The sequence below is a fragment of the Bactrocera neohumeralis genome, chromosome 2 (genome assembly GCF_024586455.1).
Source record: "Bactrocera neohumeralis isolate Rockhampton chromosome 2, APGP_CSIRO_Bneo_wtdbg2-racon-allhic-juicebox.fasta_v2, whole genome shotgun sequence".
Lineage (NCBI taxonomy): Eukaryota > Metazoa > Arthropoda > Insecta > Diptera > Tephritidae > Bactrocera > Bactrocera neohumeralis.
The window spans coordinates 77693660-77715905 of record NC_065919.1 but is presented as its reverse complement, the minus strand read 5'-3'; the positions used below and the strand labels follow the sequence as shown (position 1 = coordinate 77715905).

General features: G+C 33.7%; 1 protein-coding gene across 1 annotated transcript in view; it reads left to right on the top strand.

The window, feature by feature from the left end:
• The window catches only part of LOC126763962 (cadherin-99C-like), a 33825-nt gene extending 14937 nt beyond the window's left edge, over positions 1-18888 (top strand). The window contains exons 4-5 of the mRNA XM_050481754.1: positions 1924-1989; positions 18529-18888. Of these exons, the coding sequence (XP_050337711.1) occupies positions 1924-1975 (52 nt within the window). The 3' untranslated portion in view covers positions 1976-1989; positions 18529-18888. The remainder of the gene's footprint in view (positions 1-1923; positions 1990-18528) is intronic.
• Positions 18889-22246: the final 3358 nt, after the last annotated feature.

Here is a 22246-nt window from a genome sequence, read left to right as displayed (position 1 = left end):
ACTTCATTGCCAGCAACTCAAAAACTGCGTCGCAATAACTTTAGCATAACTTATGCGCATAAAGTTCGAAAGTCCAAACATGTGCAAACACTTTGGCACTTCTCACTGCAAAAGCTCAATATTTATACTCTGCACTTAAGTACTTACGGCCCTTCACGCCGCACTTCTCAAATGGATCCATTCGCTTGTGTCTTCGAATAGCCGACACGTTGCTGCACTGCTCTCATTTACAAATATGGCCAGCCACGCACATTTCACTTGCCATTCAAGCCGAGTTAATTTATGTTAATTGCTGCAATGGCAACATGTAATTTTCCTACAACTGCTCCACCTGCAATGCATAGTAATGTCTTAAGCTTGCGCGCCACTGCGCCATAAGCCGTAGCTATAATGCCTACATGTTGCTATTGTTGTAATTGTTCTTGGTGAATGTTGCTGGTGCCGCTGGTGCATGTGTAAAACAGTCACTTTACTATTTTAAGACATTTTCCTGTCAGCATCTCGTTTATTGCATTCACTGCGAAAAATGAAATCGTTTATATTTCCGCAACATTTTTCCCTTGCAACCAAACACCAAAGAAGACACATACACAAACATATTTGTTTTTATGGCATTATTTCTAACATTTCTCAATACTTTTGTTTAATTTTCCTTAACTTTGTGATTATTGTACAGCTCACTGTATACTTTATCATACTGATGCCAGTTGCCAAAAATTGATCTACACACATATTACAATAATGAAAGACAAATACAAAGTGGCGGTTAGCAAGTTTTCAAGCATGATACAAATTTCGATAAAGATTACTAATCTTTTCGGATTACCTAGTCGCCATAAAAAAGAGAGACATTAATCTACAAAATTAAAAAAAATCAAAATCCGCTTTATTTGGTCCAAAATGATAACAAAAATGTTGTATTTTTATTAGGGTGAACATAAAACACTAATCAAGATTTTGTGGATTAAAATTAACTTCCTTAGAGTCAAAAATATTCCTGCAAGGCATACTTTTTAGCTTAGTTTTAAAAAGTTTCGGTGGAAATTCAAATAAAACCGCCGTTTATCTATATGTCAATTTATTTGTTTTTTCCAAATACAATAAATCAATTTGTAACGTAATCATTTTCATATTAAAAGATATTGTCTTAGAATCAATATTGACATTTCCAAATTCAAATCACATCAATGAAGTGCCAATATAATATGAAGCAAATATAAAGTGTCCAATATTTGCAATCAATAAAAGCATATTAATTGCAAATCATTTCCAACTAATACCAAACCCATCTGAGATAAGACCAACTTCAACACTGTGGAGGGTAATACCATGTAAATGCAGACAATAAATCTTGTCACATTTGTATCGAGGAATTCTTGATCCAAAAGCAAAATCAAACATCAACAAATAACAATAGCAACATACTCATATATATATGTATATAGTAAAAATAAATATACAAATAATTCTATACACATGTATATGTATCGCACGTACCTTTTAAGAGTAATGTTGCGCTGGCCTCAGTCATTGGCAAATTTATCTACAACTCTGATAGACAATATGCACATGTTGCTGTTGCTTATGCCGCTGCATGTGGCATTGCTGTCTGCGCCAATTTGCATACACATACATATATAATACATGTTGTCCTCCACTGTCATTCTTCGTCAGTAATCGATGCAATCTATCAAATTGCATACCAAAATCACTTAGAAATTTGTATATAAACGCAAATATTTATTGAAGGCAGAGTAAATATATTACACACCATGGAACACAGCTCAAACGCATAGACTGATTTCATTCGTCAGCCTTAAATATACACATCAATAAACATTTATCGAAGCTAAATAATGCGTTTTTAATGAAAAAATAACAAATAGACATTTACATATTTACATATAATATTTATATTCGCAGATTACTGTCGCCAAAACGCTGGATTACGAGAAGGTGCAACGTTATTATCTAACAATCGTCGCAGCGGTAAGTTGACGCGCATCATCACCGCGCATAATAATTTCCAGTAAACATGCCTCCATAAATATTGATACAAACTTTTAAGAAGTGAGGTTAAGTGCGATTCATAAAATACTGACAAGCTTAGAGCTTCAGAAGAAAATGCTTATGTGGCCATAATTTCTTGTCACATTCTTAAATATACATATGTTTTCATTGTTAAACATCTAAGTCACCGCGCAACTTTCTTTTTCCGCCATTCTTTCACCAGTTTTCAGCTCAAGCATTCACTTCCTGCACTCCTTGCTGGCACTCTAAAGTATTTTAACTCTTCCTCTCTTCGTCGCAACAGCGCTTGCTGCAGAAATTCATAAATCGCTGGCTGTTGGAATGTTAGCGCTTCACTGCACCGCCTTGCAGCACATTGTATGTGACACCATGTCGCTGTTGAGGCTTTTGTAATTTGATAGCGTAAGCTTAGACTGTCATGTCTGTGGTGAGCCAGTGAACCCAACACTCCATTTCACAATATCACACAAATATACATTGAATATTGCAGAAGTCTCTCTGCGCAGATACTTGTAATTTTACCAGCCCTTTTTCATACCTTTGGAGTTTGCTGTAAGAATGTCTTGCTGTAAACATAATCGCGTAGAATGCAAACTGCTTCTTTGTTTTATTCAGAATATTCAGCATGCAGCTATGATAAATTTATTAGAAGAAGCACTGCAAATCATACAAAATTCCAAATACTTGTATTCTGAAGTTTTCCATTGGAATTAAGAGCAACTTTTTCTAAATTTAATACATCTCCTTAATTAAATAATTTACTCCTTTAACACTTGCAACTAGTTGTTTAATAATTTTATTAAGCACAAAACTGCCTTACACTAAACGTTATTCTCCTGAAATTCTCCGCATATAAACAAGCCCGACATGCAGGCATCCGGTAGTCATTAGAACCGTCTAATAACATCAACACTTAAGTGGCAAATATCGACAAAAATGGAACGCTAATCTGCCAATATCGGCAACTAAGACTCCTTATGAATTATTATATAATACTATAGCCCGTATTATATAATATAACTTAAGAGGGAAGTTGGAGTATGTGACAGCAAGGCGTTAACGGCGGTTGGCAACGCCGCATTTTAATCTGTATGACAGCAACGAAAGGAATTTAATTCAATTTATTATTTTTTTAATTTTGTACAAGTGACTGCAGAGGGTATTACGAGTAGATGAGCGGAATTCCATTCCACTAGGAGTTATGAAGAGTCATGTGGCAGTCGTTTCATGAAAACTGCTACTGGCAACGAAAGTCATTTGTGAAATGAAGCTGGTCAAAAGGCAAGTGCAGCGAGCTTCGAATGGCAGAGCTACGCGGCACGTTCAGTGGAAAAGGCGCGAGTCTACTAAGATCCAATTAAAATGGTGCGAGTAGCCGTTAAGAATAGACGGTTGATTAGACAAATGGTGCAGCCATGTAAAATATATATGACGTAAATTCATGCTATTTACACATATTTATAAGTATGTTTAGAATAATCATGTATCTGTGTGAAAAACAATTGTATTGTGGGCCGACGGTCACAGGCCACTTCCTCAAACAGACTGACAACTAGCGAACGAGGGGGTTATTTATCTCTTTTATATGCACTCAAGTATATACATATGTTTGACTTTATAGTATATGGTATAACAGCTGAATAACTGTATGGTTAGCAAACTAGCGCTCGGCTTGCCAAGTTTATTGGCTTGTTATTAATTATTATTTTTATTTAATTCTTAAATTTTATTATACCCATTGCTTGCACATGTAGTAAGATTATGACTATGTGCACATAACGGTGATTTGTGGTGGCACACGGAAGGTGTATTGTTCTGACTGTGATTATATGAATGGCTGAATAATTAGAATAAAGCATTACGCTTCCGCATGCCGACTTGTTTATGCATTTAATTGATATTTCATGACAAGTTTCTATAAAAACAATAACAGTTAGCAGTTTCCTAAATGAAGCAAAGGGAATAGTTCAATAAAAATTAGAAAAATGTTAACTTCGGCTACAAAACGTTACTGGTGAATAAACCGCTAAGGAACTTAGGCGGCATAGCCCTTAGAAAGTTTACCAACAAGAACTGGATTTTGATCAATCAGTTTATATGGAAGTTAGTAGCATTGCAGCAATAATTTATGCGGAGATTATAGTGCTGAATTGGATAATTGCAAAATTTTGTATACGTATGATATCTTTAAATCACTATTTGACCGAGACAAAGGATCGTATAGCAACCAAACCAGATTTAATTCGAATAAGAGGTTACATAAGTTTCCCTGGGCAAAAACAGTATTTTTTCCACAACTTTTTTTTGATATGAAAAATGAGATATTTTATTATTAGAATCATACACTACGGATATTAACAAAGAAATTCTGAAATTTTTTGAAAAAAATGTTTCAAACTCGGTCATTGCGACGCCATTTCCAGTGACCCCTCGGAAAAAAGCACCGTTGGCAGGATAACTCCTTACAGGATCGTCTGAAGTGAAAAAATACGTGTTTTAGTTAAAACCTAACTTAAAACTTGGACGGCAGAAAAAAAATGAAAGCTAGATTTTTGGCAGACATTTTTACAAAAAAAAAAAATGAAAATTTCACTAAATTTTTTTTCAAATATATGTAATCGAAATAGAAAATCTTTTGTCTATGTCTTTAAAAATTGTATCTCAAAAACATGTGTAAAATTTCAAGAAGATCAGTTGACAAGTTCTCGAGAATCTTGCCATCCGAATTACAAAAAAAAGGGTTTCGAGAAAAACTTGAAAATATTAATCATTCTGAATAGTATTCTTAGTGCTAATTCTCTGCTAAACGTGGTCCAAATTAGACTTTAATGTTTTGAAATCTCCAGAAACCAAACATAAGGACCTCAGTGTCTATGGCTAACTTTATGCCGAAAATATCGGCCAATATGTAATATATCTCAGTGGTAATTAGAGGGCTATTTTTCTGCTGATTTGGCCTATGGTATTAAAAATTGTTAATATCGTTTCTTAACTCCCCTTAACCACTATATATCTAATATCAAAATTTTCGAGCATTTCTTTTTACTTTATACCATATATATCGATCAATATAAGCGATGTTTCAATGAATTTTTTAGTGAAGCGTCAAAATGTGTAAAATCGATCCACGCCGTTGTCTAGACACCACAAGCTTAACAAGATTTTTAAAAATATGCGATCTAACTTTGCCAAAAATTTATTTATAGACTAATGCCTAGCTCTTTTCTGATCATGTTATACATGTTAAAACCTTGTAACACAGGCATTGGGTATAAATTACCAATTTTTCTTGCATATTCTATTCCACCAAATATACGCGCCAAAAAGTTCCAATGATATTATTTTTCTGCATTTGCATAACTTCTGGCTGTCTATGAGATATTAGCCACGTAATACAAGTATATACTTCGTTGAAAAATGCTATACACGTTTGTTGTTTTTGTCCTTTTATTTAAAAAAAAAACTAGAACAGAAATTTTGCATTGAAAATCGGCAATTCGAGCAGCGATAAATTGCGCTTTTCGGGCGTATAAACTCACATTAATTACAACAAATTATGTTATTGTCTGTGCGCGATCTTATTTCGCTTAAGCGGCAGCGCAAACATTTTTCATATGGTTGCTTGCCATATTTTTGACAGCTCCATGTGTGAATAATTGGAAAATTTGCATTTTTGGATTTAGACACAAAATTAACAAAAATTATATGAATTAAATGTAGAGCACAAAGATAGAAAATGTATGTAGTGGCGTTGCCAGATTTGTAAAAAAAAAACTTATATGCTAATTTGAGGACAATTTTTTGGCAATCAAATGAGTAAGAGTACTTGGTGTGGTTGGCTGGCGAAACTTTCGTATTTTTTTTTTTTTGCTTTATGTAGCGGAAAGGTCTTAATCACAATCTAGATCTAATGTGTAGAAACATTGTTAAATTTTTCTCTTAAAATTTTCGTATTTTATTTCTAATATCATTAACAGTAGCCAATGCTCTGCTGTCAGTATTTACAACGATATATATGTCTGTTATGCGCACGCGCACAAGAATTTCGACGAGACCGATAAGCGGATTGCTGGACTCAATGGGCATAATAAAATAATGTCGAAAACTTATTCCGTTTATAAATGAAGCAAAAAATTTGGCAATTAGATTAGTGTTAATAATGTATGCCAACAATGGTAAAGAATTATAATGAAGCAAACATATATGCATACATATACACAGATACACATATATATTTACAATATATACTTATCACACATCAGCAGCGACTTCAGGCTTATTCTTTGCAGTTATTAAATTTTATCTTAGCATATTTGCACAAAGCTTGTTAGCCATGTTCCGGTCGCTGTGAATTCCACTCGGTGGGTGTATGATAACCGCACAATACTTGCAAGCAACAACTGAGAAATACTAATAATACCAAATAATACTTGTCAGGTTTAAGCTAGATTTTGTGCAAATGCTAGTGTAATATGCCAAAAGAATATATTTAAACAAGTTTCTCGATCGCTCAATTGATATGGAGCTACATGTGCGCATGTCCAATTGCGAAAATTTGCATGCATAACTAGTCTAATATGTGTATCTGGCAAAATAGAATTATTAGATACATTTGAAAGACAGTAATAAAGACTTGTGTTCATTAAAGTTTTTCCTCATGTCATAAATATAATATTAGAAGCTGAAGTAAGTTTTTCTTAGTAAAAAACTTAATTTTAAGAGTTTTTATTTTTGCCGAGATAAAACTCCCTGATTTTACTACCTTTTGCCATTTTGCCGAAAATATTATATAAGTAAACTCAAGTCTCTAAGTCTCATATCTCATTGGGCATAATTTAATCGCTCAACTGCATTCATTTGGGATTAGTTAATTAATAATTATCTTAGTATAACTTAAAGTGATTACAAGCCCTCAAAAAAATTATACACACTTAAAATTTATTCTCAAATTTACTCTTCTCCAAGAACTCCAATCTCATAGAAGGTTCAAATATTTGATTTAAACTCGTTTCAATACATATGTATGTATTTATGTATGATGACAACATTTGGTTGCCTCGAAAAATGCGAACAAATTACGCCCCGAAAAATGCGAACAAATTACGCTTTATTAGTGCAAATACGTGTTGGCCCAGAGGCATAAAAGGTAATTGAACTACCAAATACGCGCACAGACAAACCAACAAAAATACAAAAACAAAAGCTCAACGGCATGCAAAACACATGTACACACATAGACAACCCTGCACCCACAAACCCATTATACATTTCAATTGGCACTGCCTAGTGACTATCATTATTTGTTTTAATGATGGCATAATTGAGAGCCATGTGAAGACTATTTGCCATTATTTACCAAAGCATCGAGCGCCAAACGTCAAGCGTCAAAATCGCAGGGGCCAAAATCGAAAGGCCTGAGAAATTGAACAGCTCAGCCAATGCTCAGGCGTGTTGGCTGCTTAGTGTCGACGTTAATGACTGTGTTGGCACTATTTTTTTTTTTTTGTTTTTTGTTTTCCTGCTGATGCTGATAATGTGACGTTGTGGGCATGTCATCAACTCAAACATTAGCGTGCATTACAGCGTGTACAAGTAAATGTCAAATTTTGGGTAGGAGGGGCACAGAAAGCTAGATATTTTCTATCTTTAATGCCGGTAAAATACACTACAAGTACAGCATGAAACATAGGAAAATGTCAAATTTCTTGTGTAGGTTTTGCATCACACTTCAGCGCTCGGGGTAAGTGGGATGTAGCGTGCCAAGTTTCCGATAAGCCAATCTCAGACTGTCAATTTGTCAATAACTGTATTTTTGGTATGGCTTATTGGTTTTTCTATCTATAAATATTGACTGCACAGCGATGTATGCGTATGTATGTGTTTATATTTATACAGTTGTGCTGATTAAACAAGTTTCTGCCGTTGCTCGTAAGTTTGCGCCGCTGCGATGAGTAATAGGCAGCTTTGTTCGCGCTAACTGTATCTTACATCTTCCTGTTTGATAGATTGTGGTTTTAATTTACAAGTGTTGCTAATTCCCAAACGAGTTTGATTTAATGTCCAATCGATACTCGGTATATACACGTATAAATATTATCGATTAGGTGGACTGTGTACTCTCTAGTATTTTATGATATAACGCGTTGCACAGTGGCTTTATTGGCATATTTGTAATATTTTCTCATAATCATGGCGAAAAATGTCTGTAAGTTTGCAATAAACCGAGTGGTCAAATTTTTCGCAAGATTTTTATTTTTTTAATATTCATATTGTAATTAGGTAAAAAAAATAATGAAATTTTATATCTAAAATTCGAAAAAAAACATTAGTTTTTCACATATTTCCTGAGATTTATGTAGCTGTGCTGTGAACTAAAATTTGAAACATTCGCCCTTTTCCATTAAAAATTACATACTAGCTGTCGCTCTAATCAAGTGCTCTTTAAAAGCCTCGTATTTATAAAATGGAAAGTCTTCACAAAATAACCTATCAGCCAGTCCAATTTTCGATGACCGCATAGACTTTATACTAGATCTATACTTTGTCGAATATTATCCAATAATGATTGCTGGGTCTCAAGATGGATGATGGTGTTTACATGACAGCTTGACACTACTCACACGAGATCTGTCATACAAAGACTACTGAAAAAAGTACCTCCACTTGGATCACCCGATAAAGCTTGAACCCTTATAGGCCTAGGAAAGTGGTTTTGTGCTTATTTACCCTATTATTTCTTTACTTTTCAATTTCTACCAGAACCATAAGTTTGATAATCCTCCTTTCTCGGTATGGCTATGTATCCTAACTAAAAACTAATTTCTAACAACAATTAAAACGATATTAAAACTATCGTCTTAGGCAGGATAAGTAATAGATGTCTAGAGGGCATGCATGATAATTTTTTTGTATGAAAAACTCAAAAAAATACCACACTATTTATATGCTAGCATTTTTCTTGACAAAATATTTGAGATACAGAACTGTTATGGTTTATTTTTCTACATTCCTACACTCTTACTACTCGTCGCTTCATACGTTTGTCATGTTTACCAGGTGTACAAGCCATTTTGTCCGCACTGACCTGTGGCTACAATTTTCATGTTCAACAATTTTTTATTTGATTCTCGTGCTGCTCCTGTGGCTGCCGCTGAAACTGTTGCTTTGAGTACAATTTTGTGTTGCTACAATTTTGAAGCTGTAAATAAATATTCCCTTGTGCCAAGTTACTAAAGCAACGAAGCACGGCTAACAAAAGAGGCATTCATGTGTTGAACTGCAACAATTTTATTGATTTCTCGCTTTCATAATGTTTTATTTGTATATATATTTTGTTGTTTACATGCTTGAAATGCAATGGCATTTTTGTGGCATGAAGTCAGATTGTTGAGACTACTTGTTGCTGATTACCGCCAAGTATTGCTTAGCAACCTTAGTTGTGCAACAATATTTGCGAAGGACAAACAAAATTCACAGTCATTCTTTTTTATAAATTTGTGGCACGAAATTATTGGCGTTGTTGCTGGTGGAGCGCGGTAGTCCTAGCGGTAGTCCTCGCAGTATTGTATGTATGTTGGTTGTTTGCCAAATTTCCACCGTTGTAAGCTTTAAGTTTTATTTTATTTTGCTGCGAACTATTTTACATGCCCACTTTTTTGAATCCCTTTTTGATGTGCTCATAGACCACACATGCGTTTGCTGCATGCATCGCCGCCGCACATGGGTAGCACTTACGTAATAATCTGCGAAATTGTTGCATAAACATTTCACAATTCGCAAAAGCGCCAGTAGCAAGTGGCAAGATGATAAGATCTGCTCCGAAACGCTTTGCGACTTCATTAAACTTAAATAAGTAAAAACTGCCAAGTGCCGGCAAACCATAAAGTAGATAAAAAAAACCAAAGAATAAGTAGTGAAATAGTTCACTGCCTGCCACACGCCAATTTGCAAGTTGCAAGTGACCAAAGACACGTCAACAGCATTTACGCCACAAAGCGTCCAACCTGTCAGTCAGCGCGACAGCTATCCAATATAATCGCCCCCGAGCAACCTGGACGACGCGACGCCAACAACAAGACGCACAGCGAGTCGATAGCTGCCACTTTGACGCTTCGTCGCGCAACGCTTAGCTAGCGGGTGCGCAATACCAATTGCCAAGCTGGCACTCTTGCTTTCTGCGCTGCTGTGCGGCTAGGTTGCATGGCTACTTGAGGAGTTCGCGCTAATCAACAGCAGCGTCATCGTCATCGCCATCACCATCACAACAGCGCCAAGCACCAGGTAGCCAGCGTTCGCTTACACATACACAGACGTTTGCAACAGTGCAATACCACCGCCTGATATGCCAAATTGCGGTACTCATCAGGTTTCGCTGTGGGTCATGTTGCAATCATAACACGCCGACAGTGTACGTGCACCACAAACACACACATACCAAAAGTAATCGTGGCAGGTCCTCGTATTTTATGTGGCTCGGCGAATAGTTTTGCGCCACACGTACAAAATATGAGCAAAAAAAAGATAATTATTTGCGTTTGCCACTTCGACCGCCTGTCAGCCGTAGTAGGGTGTCTTTTGCGGGCGAACTGAGCCAAATTTTGCAATGTTCTTCAATTTTTAATTTTTTTCGAAAATTTATTGATCAGATTTTTCTTTTTGTCGGTATTGCCAATATATATTTTAGGCTACAGTCATTATTGCTGCCGTTGCTTGGGAATACTTCGCTGAGTTTTGGTAAGGTTATTTCGCTGCATTTGATTCTTCTGTTGTCTTTATATGTTTCAAGCGTCCACGGTGCTATTCCTGCAATAATTTTGGTCTTATGCATAATTTTTTTGCTGTATTGGATCTTAACCATTATTTAGCGATTTTCGTATTCAAATCGTTTGCCTTACATTGCCGCAGTACGAAATGTAACCAAACAAGTTACGGCATTTGCGAAGTGTTTCAATAAACTTCAATTTTTGTCACATTTTGTGACCTAAGATTGAAGTTGAAGAAACTTTTCAAATTTCTGCAATTGTGTTTGGTAATCGCGTGTTTCACTTATTTTGGTATTTTGTGTCGTTTACAGAGTATTGTAAAGCTGAGTATTTGTTTTTAAATTACGTCACACTTTTTGTTTAACTTAATCATTACAGAATGTGCACAACCATCGCGCCTATTTGTAGCGTAGTAGTGTTTATTTTTGTTTTTCTTTTCTCTAATTTTTTTCCTGCGTATTATGGGACTGATCTTAGATTATATTTAGTGAAATATGTTTTGAAAATTTTATACATTCCCAATTTTTCTAACATCTCTTTATTTGATATTAGTTTTATTTCATAGTGCAACCAGTGGCGCTTTCTATATGTTCGATCACAACGCACTGAAGAAACGTCGATGAAAAAATACTATTAGTCTTTTTCGCTTTAATATTAGCTAAAGTATAGAATGAATTTCGAGATATTTCAAGGTTCAACAAATTTTAAGCTTTTCGTAGTAGAAATAAACTAAAAACTTTGTACAAAAAAATATATATTTTATTGTAATCGCAGTTGTATCGGACATAGCTGTAGCGCGAAGCTTCAACTATTACTCAATAGCTGGTAATGCTTGAAAACGTATCAGCTTTTATATAAAAGTTCAATTTTTTTTTATTGAAACGTAATAAATTATGATTTTACATTTAATTGAAATTGCAACTTGTGATAAATTTATACTAACAAGCAATATTTTTCTCAATGTATGAAGTAAAACAGTAAAAGCTGTAATAACAAGCTTTTCTGTTTTAGTTTTTTTGATCTTGTTAAGGGCGATTTCTTGCCGATCGACTAGTTAATTTTGTGGTATTTTTGTTTTAATTCTGAAACTGTTTTTTGTATATGCTCCTTCCAATTTAACTTTGCATCCAACTTTATACCAAGATACGGATGTGGAATACGGGACTACTTCATTTTCAATATGTAAGGGAATGTAGCTTTTGTTAGTGAAGTTTATATGGATAGACTGCAAGTAATGTACCATTTCTGTGTCCATTCTACGATTTTATTTAGTGAAAATTGCATTCTGTGCGATGTCTCAACTACATTTTTGCAGGTCGTAATGTTGCAGGTATCATCTGCAAATGTGGCGATTGCGCAGTTTGGCGGCGTAGGCATCTCGCTAGTAAACAAAATGTATAAGATTGGTCCCAGGACACTTCCTTGGGGTACACCTGTTTTTATCGGCTGTAACGTAGTATATGATTGTCCCTGCTTGATTCTGAAGTAGCGGTTGCTCAGGTAAGAGTCAACTAGATCGGTTAGATAGTGTGGAAAGTGAAGTCTTAATTTATGAAGTAAGCCATGGTGCCATACTCTATCGAACGCCAGCGATACGTGAAGGAAAACATCTGTGTAATTGTGCTTTTTTTTCCATCGCATCTTCAATTATGCTCGTTATTCGATGAACTTGATCGATTGTGGAATGTTGTGATCTAAATCCAAATTGATGTATGGGTATAAGTTTCTTTTCATCAATTATGTTCTGAAGTCTTCTTATGATTACAGCTTCAAGTAGTTTGGACAAAATAGGCAGCAGTGAATTGGACGATATCACGAGGATTCATGTGCACTTTTTCCAGGTTTTTGTAACATAATGATTTCAGATACCTTCCATGACAGTGGGACGTATCTGTGATTTAAGCAAGCTTTTATTATAGTCGTAAGCTTTGCTATTGCTTTTCGCGTTAGATTTTTTAGTACGTCAGCAGTCACCAAGTCGAAGCCGGGAGCCTTTTTTGGTTTAAATCTACTTTTAAAAATATTTTCATTTTCTTTATTTGTTATTGGTTGGTTTCACCCACGTATTGCGAATCTTCCAGCTGTGGTAGAGTACCATTGAAGGCAAAAGGACTAAATGTTTTAGTTAGTTTCTCTGCGAAAACTTTCGCCTTTTCTTCGTCGCTTCTGGCCCAGGATCCGTTTGGCTTTCTGAGGGGTGCATTCGACAATATTGGTTTCCTAGCATTTTTTATAGCTTTCAAAAGGGAATAATCCGTATGTTTGTTTAGCGCTAATTTCTCAATATAATTAGAAATATTTTGATTTGTAAATAACTTTATTTAGGTGTGAGAATCTTAGTTTAATTGTTTAGTTCTGTTTATACTGAGGAAATCGCGTGATTTGCCATTTTTTACGTAGTTTCCTCTTTTGCTTTATGAGTTCCAAAATATCGGAAGGATATTTAGTATAAAAGTTTTTCTGTTTAGGAACAGGAGTACTTTTCCAAGCCGATTCTTGAATAGTTTTCGTAAATGTATGAACTTCATTTTCTAAGATATCTTTAGTAGTTATGTTTACTTTAGAATCAATATTTTTGTCGAGCATAACTTTGAAATACTTCAAACTTATGAATACTATGTCTATTAGAGAGATAAGGTGGTATGTCGATTTCTTGTAGATGACCATTCAAGTTTAGTGGCGAGTGGTCCGAATTTAAGTCCCATCCATTTTCTACGGTGATGAATTTCTTAGATATTTGTCGAGTGATGAAAAAGTCGATCAGGTCAGGTAGTTTTCTCGTGTCGGAAGGCCAGTAAGTTGGCTTGCCAGTATACATAAAGTCGCATCCAGTAGCCATAGCAGCTTTAAATAGCTCTCTTCCCTTCGGTGTCGTAACTCTTAAGCCCCATTGGGAATGTTTTGCGTTAAAGTAAAAGTTCAATTTTACTGATAGTTTGGCTAATACGCATGATGATGGGTGTATGAGAAGTAATATTAAGTGTTGTGGGGGTAAAATACTAAATGAAAATATCAAATTGAGGAATAATACATTATGGGTAGAAAAATATTGTATTATAATTCAAAAATACATGTAATAAGTTCTTGCATAATATTCACATTAAATTATAAATCCAATTAGCGGTTCATTTTTTAATACTAATACAAATTTTTATCCCAAAATCGACTTCCAAGGAAACAAAAATGTAAAATTATTCTCAGCTCCGGAGCACACGTATTTGTCGGAAATTTTTGCATACAAAATTTACTAAAAAACAGCAAACATTCTCTGACGCATATTATTTTAAAATTGTATATTGAACAGTTACTCATACCACCCGTTGCACCCAGTATGAAACACATTAATTTTAAGAAGTTGAAATATTTGCTTCGTTAATTTCTATTTCTTTAGAATAGACTTCGGTGAGATTTTCGGAATAGTCTTAATATTTGTTTATAGTCATCATTACATCATTTACCGAACTCGTAAAAAACCAGCAACCTAAGAAAATGTTATAAAACACTACACAATTTAGCACCTAAGCCGAAATTAACTAATTAAACATTAAGAAGCTAAAACATACTTTTTTGAAGAGTATTTTGTACAAAATGCTTACATTAAGGCTTCTAAGAACGTCATCACACAAATATATGTATATGTACATCTACAGCACAATAAGGGCCATGTATAATTTATTATACTCATAACCTAAATATGGTGGTCATTGAAGCGTTAATCTAATGGGATAATTTTTCAATTTGCTTAGAATATTAGTAGGTACCTATAAACATATGTACTAACCAGCATGCATACCTATAAATACTACTGCTGTGCAACATTTACATATTTTTTTAAGCATTTGGCAATATGCATACTAGGGTGCTTAAAAAAAAATTATTTTTTTTCAACTCTTGTCTCAGAAGTTTTTAAACTTTGAAATGTCAACTTACCGAATATGTGATGGTTATTTTTGAGAAACCTAATTGGTGAAATTTTAATTAGCATGAAAAAACGAAAATTCCTATGTTAAATGAATGGGAACCTAAAAAAATAGCAACCCCTTACAGTTACGCCACAGCGCCTGGCTTGAAGGAGGATTTTTGTTTTGTCAATCACTAACATTTGAGATGGTAAGAGTTGAAAAAAAATCAAAATTTTTTTTGAAGCACCCTAATTCATGCTCCAGCAACAAACTATTTCACTGCTCGCTGCGATAATTGCAGCTTCTGAAGTCATTAGCTTTGCTTTTTATGGCATTACAAAAACATTTTACAAACATATTTTTATTAATACAAAAAATCGCAATTATTTAACCCGTTTTACCAGAAAATTTACAACAACAACAAAAAAATATTTACAAAGAATTTTAATTGCGAAATCGCCACCAAGTGTTGCCGCAGCATGCAATCGCTGTCAGGCAGCGATAAAATGCAACAACAAACAACAACTACAAAAACGTGACTATTGGCAAAAGCATCTGGCGTTATTTATGCACACCCACTTCCGAGATAGTGGGACGACCAGATTTTACAGACAAAAAATAAAATATAAACATATATATGTACATGTGTATGTAATTTATGCACATTGTGCTCATATCTCCATCGCAAAATTAAGAAATCTGCCTTAAATGGCATGCGAATAGGCGGTAAATATTTTCGTGCGCTTACCACGTGTGGCATGCGAAATGAATAATTTTCCGCAACACCTGTTGAAAAAATGCAAATTTATCTGGCAAAAATATTTAGCAGCCGCCTGCCTGCCCTCCAAATTGAAATCACAACTTTTCTTATTATTTCTGATGTAAAAAATTTTTTCGCGCGTAACTGTGTATTTATTGTTGCTGTAACGCGAGCGTTGGCGTGTTGATGGCATGTGCGCGTTGTTGTTTTTGGGTAGGCGGATTTTGCGTGTTAGTTAGAAACGCAAACGCGTCGTGCGCATGAAGTAGGTAAACGAAAAATCAAAGGATATAAAAAATCTGTTTTTCTTTGTTATTTTTATGTTGCAATTCAGCCAACAACTAAGTCGTGGGTGTCCATAGTTAACACTTGTGGCATTTGTGGTGCGTTAATTAAAGAACCGATTTGGCTGACTTCTACTCAAAGCAATTACTTTGCACTTAAAATATATTTATGGCGTTAACGTATGTTTCTTAAATCGCTTACAAAGGCAATTACTGCTTTTATTGACATCAATTAAAACAAATTGTTAAATTAATTTTGCTTTATTTTAATAACTTATATTTTGCAATGCTAAGGAGTAGTTAATTTTATTATATTAAGTAAAATAATTTTATTTGGAATTTATGGTTTTGTAATTATTATTGGATATGCAAAAAAAATATTTCGACTTTTTTAGTTTTAAAAATATTTAAGCTATTTTACCCTCAGAACAATAATTCAGAGCAAAGTAAATGTAATTTTTTTTTTAATAAATTTAGTACGAAATATTTTAAATATTTTTTTTTTGTTTTTGCGATCATCTCAGGTTACAGAATTTTCACAAATAATTCAGCACAAAAAAAAAAATTATGCTGTACTTTGTTTTATTTTCATATTATTGGAGATTTTAAACGTAATAAAATATAATTTTTATTATGATTAAATTAACCGAAATTTTATGCACACAAATATAAAATTTTGGTTTTTAAAAAGTTTGTTGAAAATATTTTGTCAAATTTAAAAAATATTAACAGCATTTCAATATTATATTTAAAATGTTAAAAAAAAAATGTTATAGCATTATATATAACATTTTGACAAATAATCGTAAAAACTTAAATCTTATATTCAGAATGTTGACAGAAGGGTATTTCGTCACCTAAAGTGCAAAATAACGCAATATCGCTTTTCATACGATTAAAGGCGAAGAAAAAGTGAAATAGTAGAAACCACTCATATATAACTTTAAGTTTTGGTTATAAAATGGTTAACAATTTGGGTATTATAATTTGAGTTTTAGTTATGCAATGGTTATATTTGAGTATTAAAATATGACTTTTGGTTATAAAATGGTTATATATTGTTTATATCTGAATGCGGAAGCTCGAAATTTTACGATATTACAAATATAATATGATAAAGTGAATTGTAAGTAATAAAAAACTCAGTTCCGATTTTTTTGATGATACGTTGTTTTGCATTTTAGGTGACGTTTTAAACATTACTTTATTAATAAAATTTTTACAATTTAACAAAAATTTAAAATTTTCAGTCAAATTACTGTAATTTTCATTCACATTTATTTTTTAACAATAATAGATGAACTGAATTTTGATATGAATATTAAAATATAAAAAACAAAATATTTTTTGTCTGATTTTTTGCTGATTTTTTATTATGAAAATCAATAAATAATGTTTATCTTTATTCATTATGATTCTATAATTTTTATGCAGTTTAGAGCAGTAAAGCAACATTTTTCGATTTTAAATTTTCAACTTGAGCCCAAGATTGTCAAGGGCATTTTCAAGAACCGAAAATTAATAGGTCAAATTTTCTTTAAAATATTAAAAAATCTATGTTATAATTGGAACCTAAAAAAATTTGTACAGTTAATCTGCTATGTATTTTTGTCTTTTGGCAAAATAATAAAAAAATTTGAGTCAGAAATTTGGAGAAATTTGTTGCAATCAGCAAACGCATAAATTGATACTCATTTTCATTAAAAACTCATGCAACTAATGCAAAATGTTACTTAATATTAGAACCGAACAAAACTGCAGAAATGGCAACACAAGTTCCACACTTAACCATCTACTTAACTTGTTTAATGCTCCAGCTTCAGTCCATTGTTGCGATCTACATAGAAAAAATCGAAAAACTTGATCAGTTCTTAAACCGTTATAAAATTATATTAAAAATATTTAATAAACAATTCTTATTATAATAACACCAAAACTACTCGTTTCGCGTGTCCATTAAACAAGTCAAGCGCAAAACTCTAAGGACTTAAGACACAAACTTGTATGGCAGTGAACAAAGAAAGCAACAATACACAAGCGAACATATGTCATGCAGAAATAGTCTTACAGAAAAGGCATTAAATGAGATAAAAAATTTCAAAAATTAAAACAATACAATGCAAACATGAGAACAGCACTCGAGTATATATAAATAAATAAAATTATATAAACATACATACAAATATATAAAGCTATAAATCAATAAATGTCACATCTGCCACCTGTCTATTACCCACAAGCTCCTTTATAATGAAGCGGCCTGTCTAAGCTTCAGAGCCACATATAGTGACAGCCACAATTGAGCGTGGAAGCATCATTAAGGAAATGCTGACAACTGCGTATTGGCTGGCTTTCAATTGTGTGAAATGCTCGCGCAGATGAAATACACACACACATACATATGTTGTTATTATAAGTGTGAAATGATTTTTCATAGAATTTGTTCTATGGTTTGCCTTTTGTAAATTTTCACTTTTTACACATAAATGTATTTTTGTTTTCTTGAAATTCTGTTTACAGCTAAATTACTATTTGCCTAAGTGAGTTTTCTTTGTAAAATAAATAACACCTTCAGTCATAAATTTAAATGTTTACTCAAGTATTGTGTTATTGGCACCATTCGGATTTAACTTAATGAAACTGAAAAGGATTGAAACTCTACTAATGGCAGAATATTAGGGAAAGCACAGGCGCTGATTTTATTTTAAAACTTTTTCTACTCCATTTATTTCTTGAAATATTTGAAGAGCAAATTTCCAAGTTAATTTTTTTTATTTATGCATTTACAGCGGAAACCCTAAGCAACGCAAATGGCCTTTTTATGAGGCTGATGCCGGTCAGCAATGGATGACCTGGTTGTAGTAGATGGTCCTACCAGCGCCAGCGCTACCCCAAAGCATACTATTCACATAACTCAACCATTCAACGCATCATCAACGGCCCCGGAGTCTCTTGATTATTATACATTGGTGTTATTAGGCATTCTTCTATAGCCAACGAGCTTGTCGATTGCTCCTACCAGTGGTAGTACACTCAATTGCGTCATTTCAAAGATCCCGAGGTAAGTATCTTTTAGGAGTTTCACTGCTATGGCTTAGCATTTTTATTTACTACAATCTGTCGATATTACATTTCAATCAAATTTAATAAAAAACATTTAGAACTACTTAAAAATACATTTTGTTGTTATTTGATTTTTTGTGGATGAAATTGAAAAATTAAGAAAAGGTGAGTAAAAAGCAATGCTAACATAAGACTCAAGTGGACCCTATATATATGAAACGTGTTTTAAAAAAGTGGTTTGAGTGATGAAGAAAACATTTATTGTAATATGAGTAGATTAAAACAATTTTATAGAATCCAAATAGGATAAGGTTTTGAGTGAGCATAAAAATAGAATCGAAATCAACGAGGTTTGAATACATTTTTAATTTTTTATGAAAATAGGAAATCACAAACTTTAATTTGTAGCGAAAATAAACGAATCAAATCAAACGACTCTTGCTGCTACTTCTTCCTTCTCAGTCTCAATTACGCTATTTCTTACGGCAACCACACTGCATGATCTTATCAACAGCAACTAGTTAACCATCGACCATTGGGGCTGGTCCACCACTGACAAGAATATTCATTTAATTTAGGCGCTGTCATTGGACCGGACTGAGCGCTTTGCATACAATAACAAGAACAAGATATACACGTAAGTAAGCTTTGAAGCACTTTCCGCATCAGCGAGATGAAGTTGTTTAACATGTTAATCAAATCGATGTTTGGCTTCTGTGCCGTCGCGAAAGTCATGACAGTGAAAAATCAGTTTCGAGACATTAAAAATTAAAAACCAAAGAATCTACAGAATCAGACTCATATATACAAAGTATAATCATTAAACTGTAGCAACTTGTTAGCTGTTTGGACTTTCTCAAAATAAAGTGACGCTGACAAGGTTTCAAGCTGGTCATCAGTCGACACAGGCACGTCATGGTTTGTCTCTAAATTGCGCTATGGCTTGATAGTAGAGTTGGTACTAAGTATCTTTCCGTCCTTATTTTAGCACAACCGCAACATGTTGTGCATTAATTAGACAGCCAACTGAGAGTGAGAAGGGCAAAACTGAACTTTAAGAAGCAAAGTGAAATTGTTGTAGCGATAGATACGCAAAAGCGCAAAATAAATATTTGAGAAAACATAAAAATAGAAAAATTCAAGAAATATCTTACAAACCATGGATGGTGTACCACAGCGCCACCTACACGCAGCAACTTTGTGGAAAATAATCAATTCAAAGTCGGCGATGGAGTCACCTGTACTTGCGTTGACGCTACGCTTTCGTATTGCTGGCTATTTTTATAAATGCATGTACTGGTATGTGGATCTATGTGTGTGTGTGTTGTTTGTGTTTGTGTTTATGTATTGGACCGTCAACTAGCATAGCATATATTTTTTTCGATTATCTGCAACTTGCAATCAAATGCAATTAAACGTCGTTAATTAGCTATGCATACATATATACACTCGTGTGTATCATTTCAACAGTCACTGAGATCCTAGTCTCAATTTTTCACTGATAATTGTTTTTTTTCTGTTTTAAGCGCTTCATTTCCTTTTGTGTGGTTTTTGAGCTGTTTTCCGATTCTGAATCCTGATTAATAATTCAATTTACAATTGACTGTTGGATTCGCCTACAAGACCAATGACCATAGTATCTTTTTAAAACAAATAATTCTTTACTTTTTTAACGTATTTTATAGTATAAAATTGCTTTATTTTCTTAATGGTTACATAAAAACGAAAGTCAGCATTTTCACTCTAGCCTTCAACTTCTCTTATGAGATTTAGTTGAGTTCTCTAAAGCCATATTTCTCATAATTATAGAGCAGATTCTTAGCCGGTAATAAATGATGCATATTTATGGAATTTATCAAAAACTTGGCTCTGTTATTGTACCGTTCATCTCTTCGAATGACGATAATTAAAAATTTTCGTGTTGACAATCGAAAGTTGGTGAGATATCAACATTTCAAACACATTTTGGTTAATGTTCTGGGTATGGGACGTATCAATGATTGACTCGTGTCGGTAGCTTTTGCAAAACGTCGTCGAGTGGAAGTCGGAAAAAAGATTCTTGACAACGTAGCTGAGTTCTCGCGTTCATTAAACACATGACAACAGGTAACAAAACGTGAGCTTATGAATATGACGTCGAAGCTGTCCAACAATCAAATCAAATGGCACTCAAAAAATGATCAAAACCGAAAAAACCAAAGTTCGCTGAATTGAGAATATGTATTTTAAACGTGTGTTGGTGGAACTCTATATTTGTTTACGACTCACATGGGTTTCATTTAATGTAGAATTGCTGGAACGTGTTTATTGCTATTTAGCAAATACTTTTGCGCATGAATGAAAAAAGTAATTTTCTCACGCTCCAAATTGCATATGTACAAGAGTATGTAGGTACACATATACGTGCCTAAATGCGTATTTGAAAGCAATGCATGCTTGCTTTACCGGAAGACTAAAATAACTTCAAAGCTTTGTTAATGTATTTTTTTAATTTCCATACATGACTTACTTGCCTAAATGTTTAACCAAATATTTTCTAGTTATGACTTTTTAGCAGTTAGCCATATTATTACTTTTTGCTAACTTTTTCAACAAAATTTTGCTATAAATATGATGAAAACCATTTAGTTAACTTATTCTTGTTGCAGTTATCAATAGCGAAACATGTTCCGAATCAGCAGTATAGCTTTTGCAGTATTGTTTCTAACAAGTAAGTTTGAACAATAATAACATAATATTATAAACTTTTTTAATTGATTACTATCCTCGTAAATGTATCCTTTTTAGTGCTTTTCGTTCATGGCGACTGTAGACCACAATTACCCCTTCCAGGGGGTCTACCGCTTGGCGCTGCAACCGGCACTTTGACAGGTGCCGCCGGGGGCTTGCCTGTTGTCGGCGGCGTGGCGCAAAGTGTTCTGACGCCTGTAGGTCATATTCCGCAAAGTTTGCCAGTTGTTGGAGGTGTGCTGAATGGCTAATATATTATTTACTAAATGATTTACGTAAACTTATTTAATTTAGTGTAAAATTAACTCAAAATTCATATAATTATTGAAGATTATACGATTGAACATGTGTTTTTTTATTTTTATTAGAGCAATAGCTTTGGTGAAAGTAGTAGAGGTGGTTGAATGTTTCATTCCGAATTCATGAATTGACGTCTGTATTTCGTGGAAAAGAGATATTCACTTGGATCATTGATTGGTATGTATTATAGTATTATAGTTTGGCCTACTTTCCAAGGTATCTAAGGTGTTATAAGTCAATAGGGCGAATGAAGACGGGGCGCTTTCTAGACTTATTTATGTTTACCTCGGACCAGAAGGACTTGCCAAAATATGGGCACCACCTGAAAAAGTTGACAGTATGTGAAAAATCGAAATGTCTACTGGTGGCGGTAAATATAGGAATAAATAATAATTATATCTGTAAAATCATTCC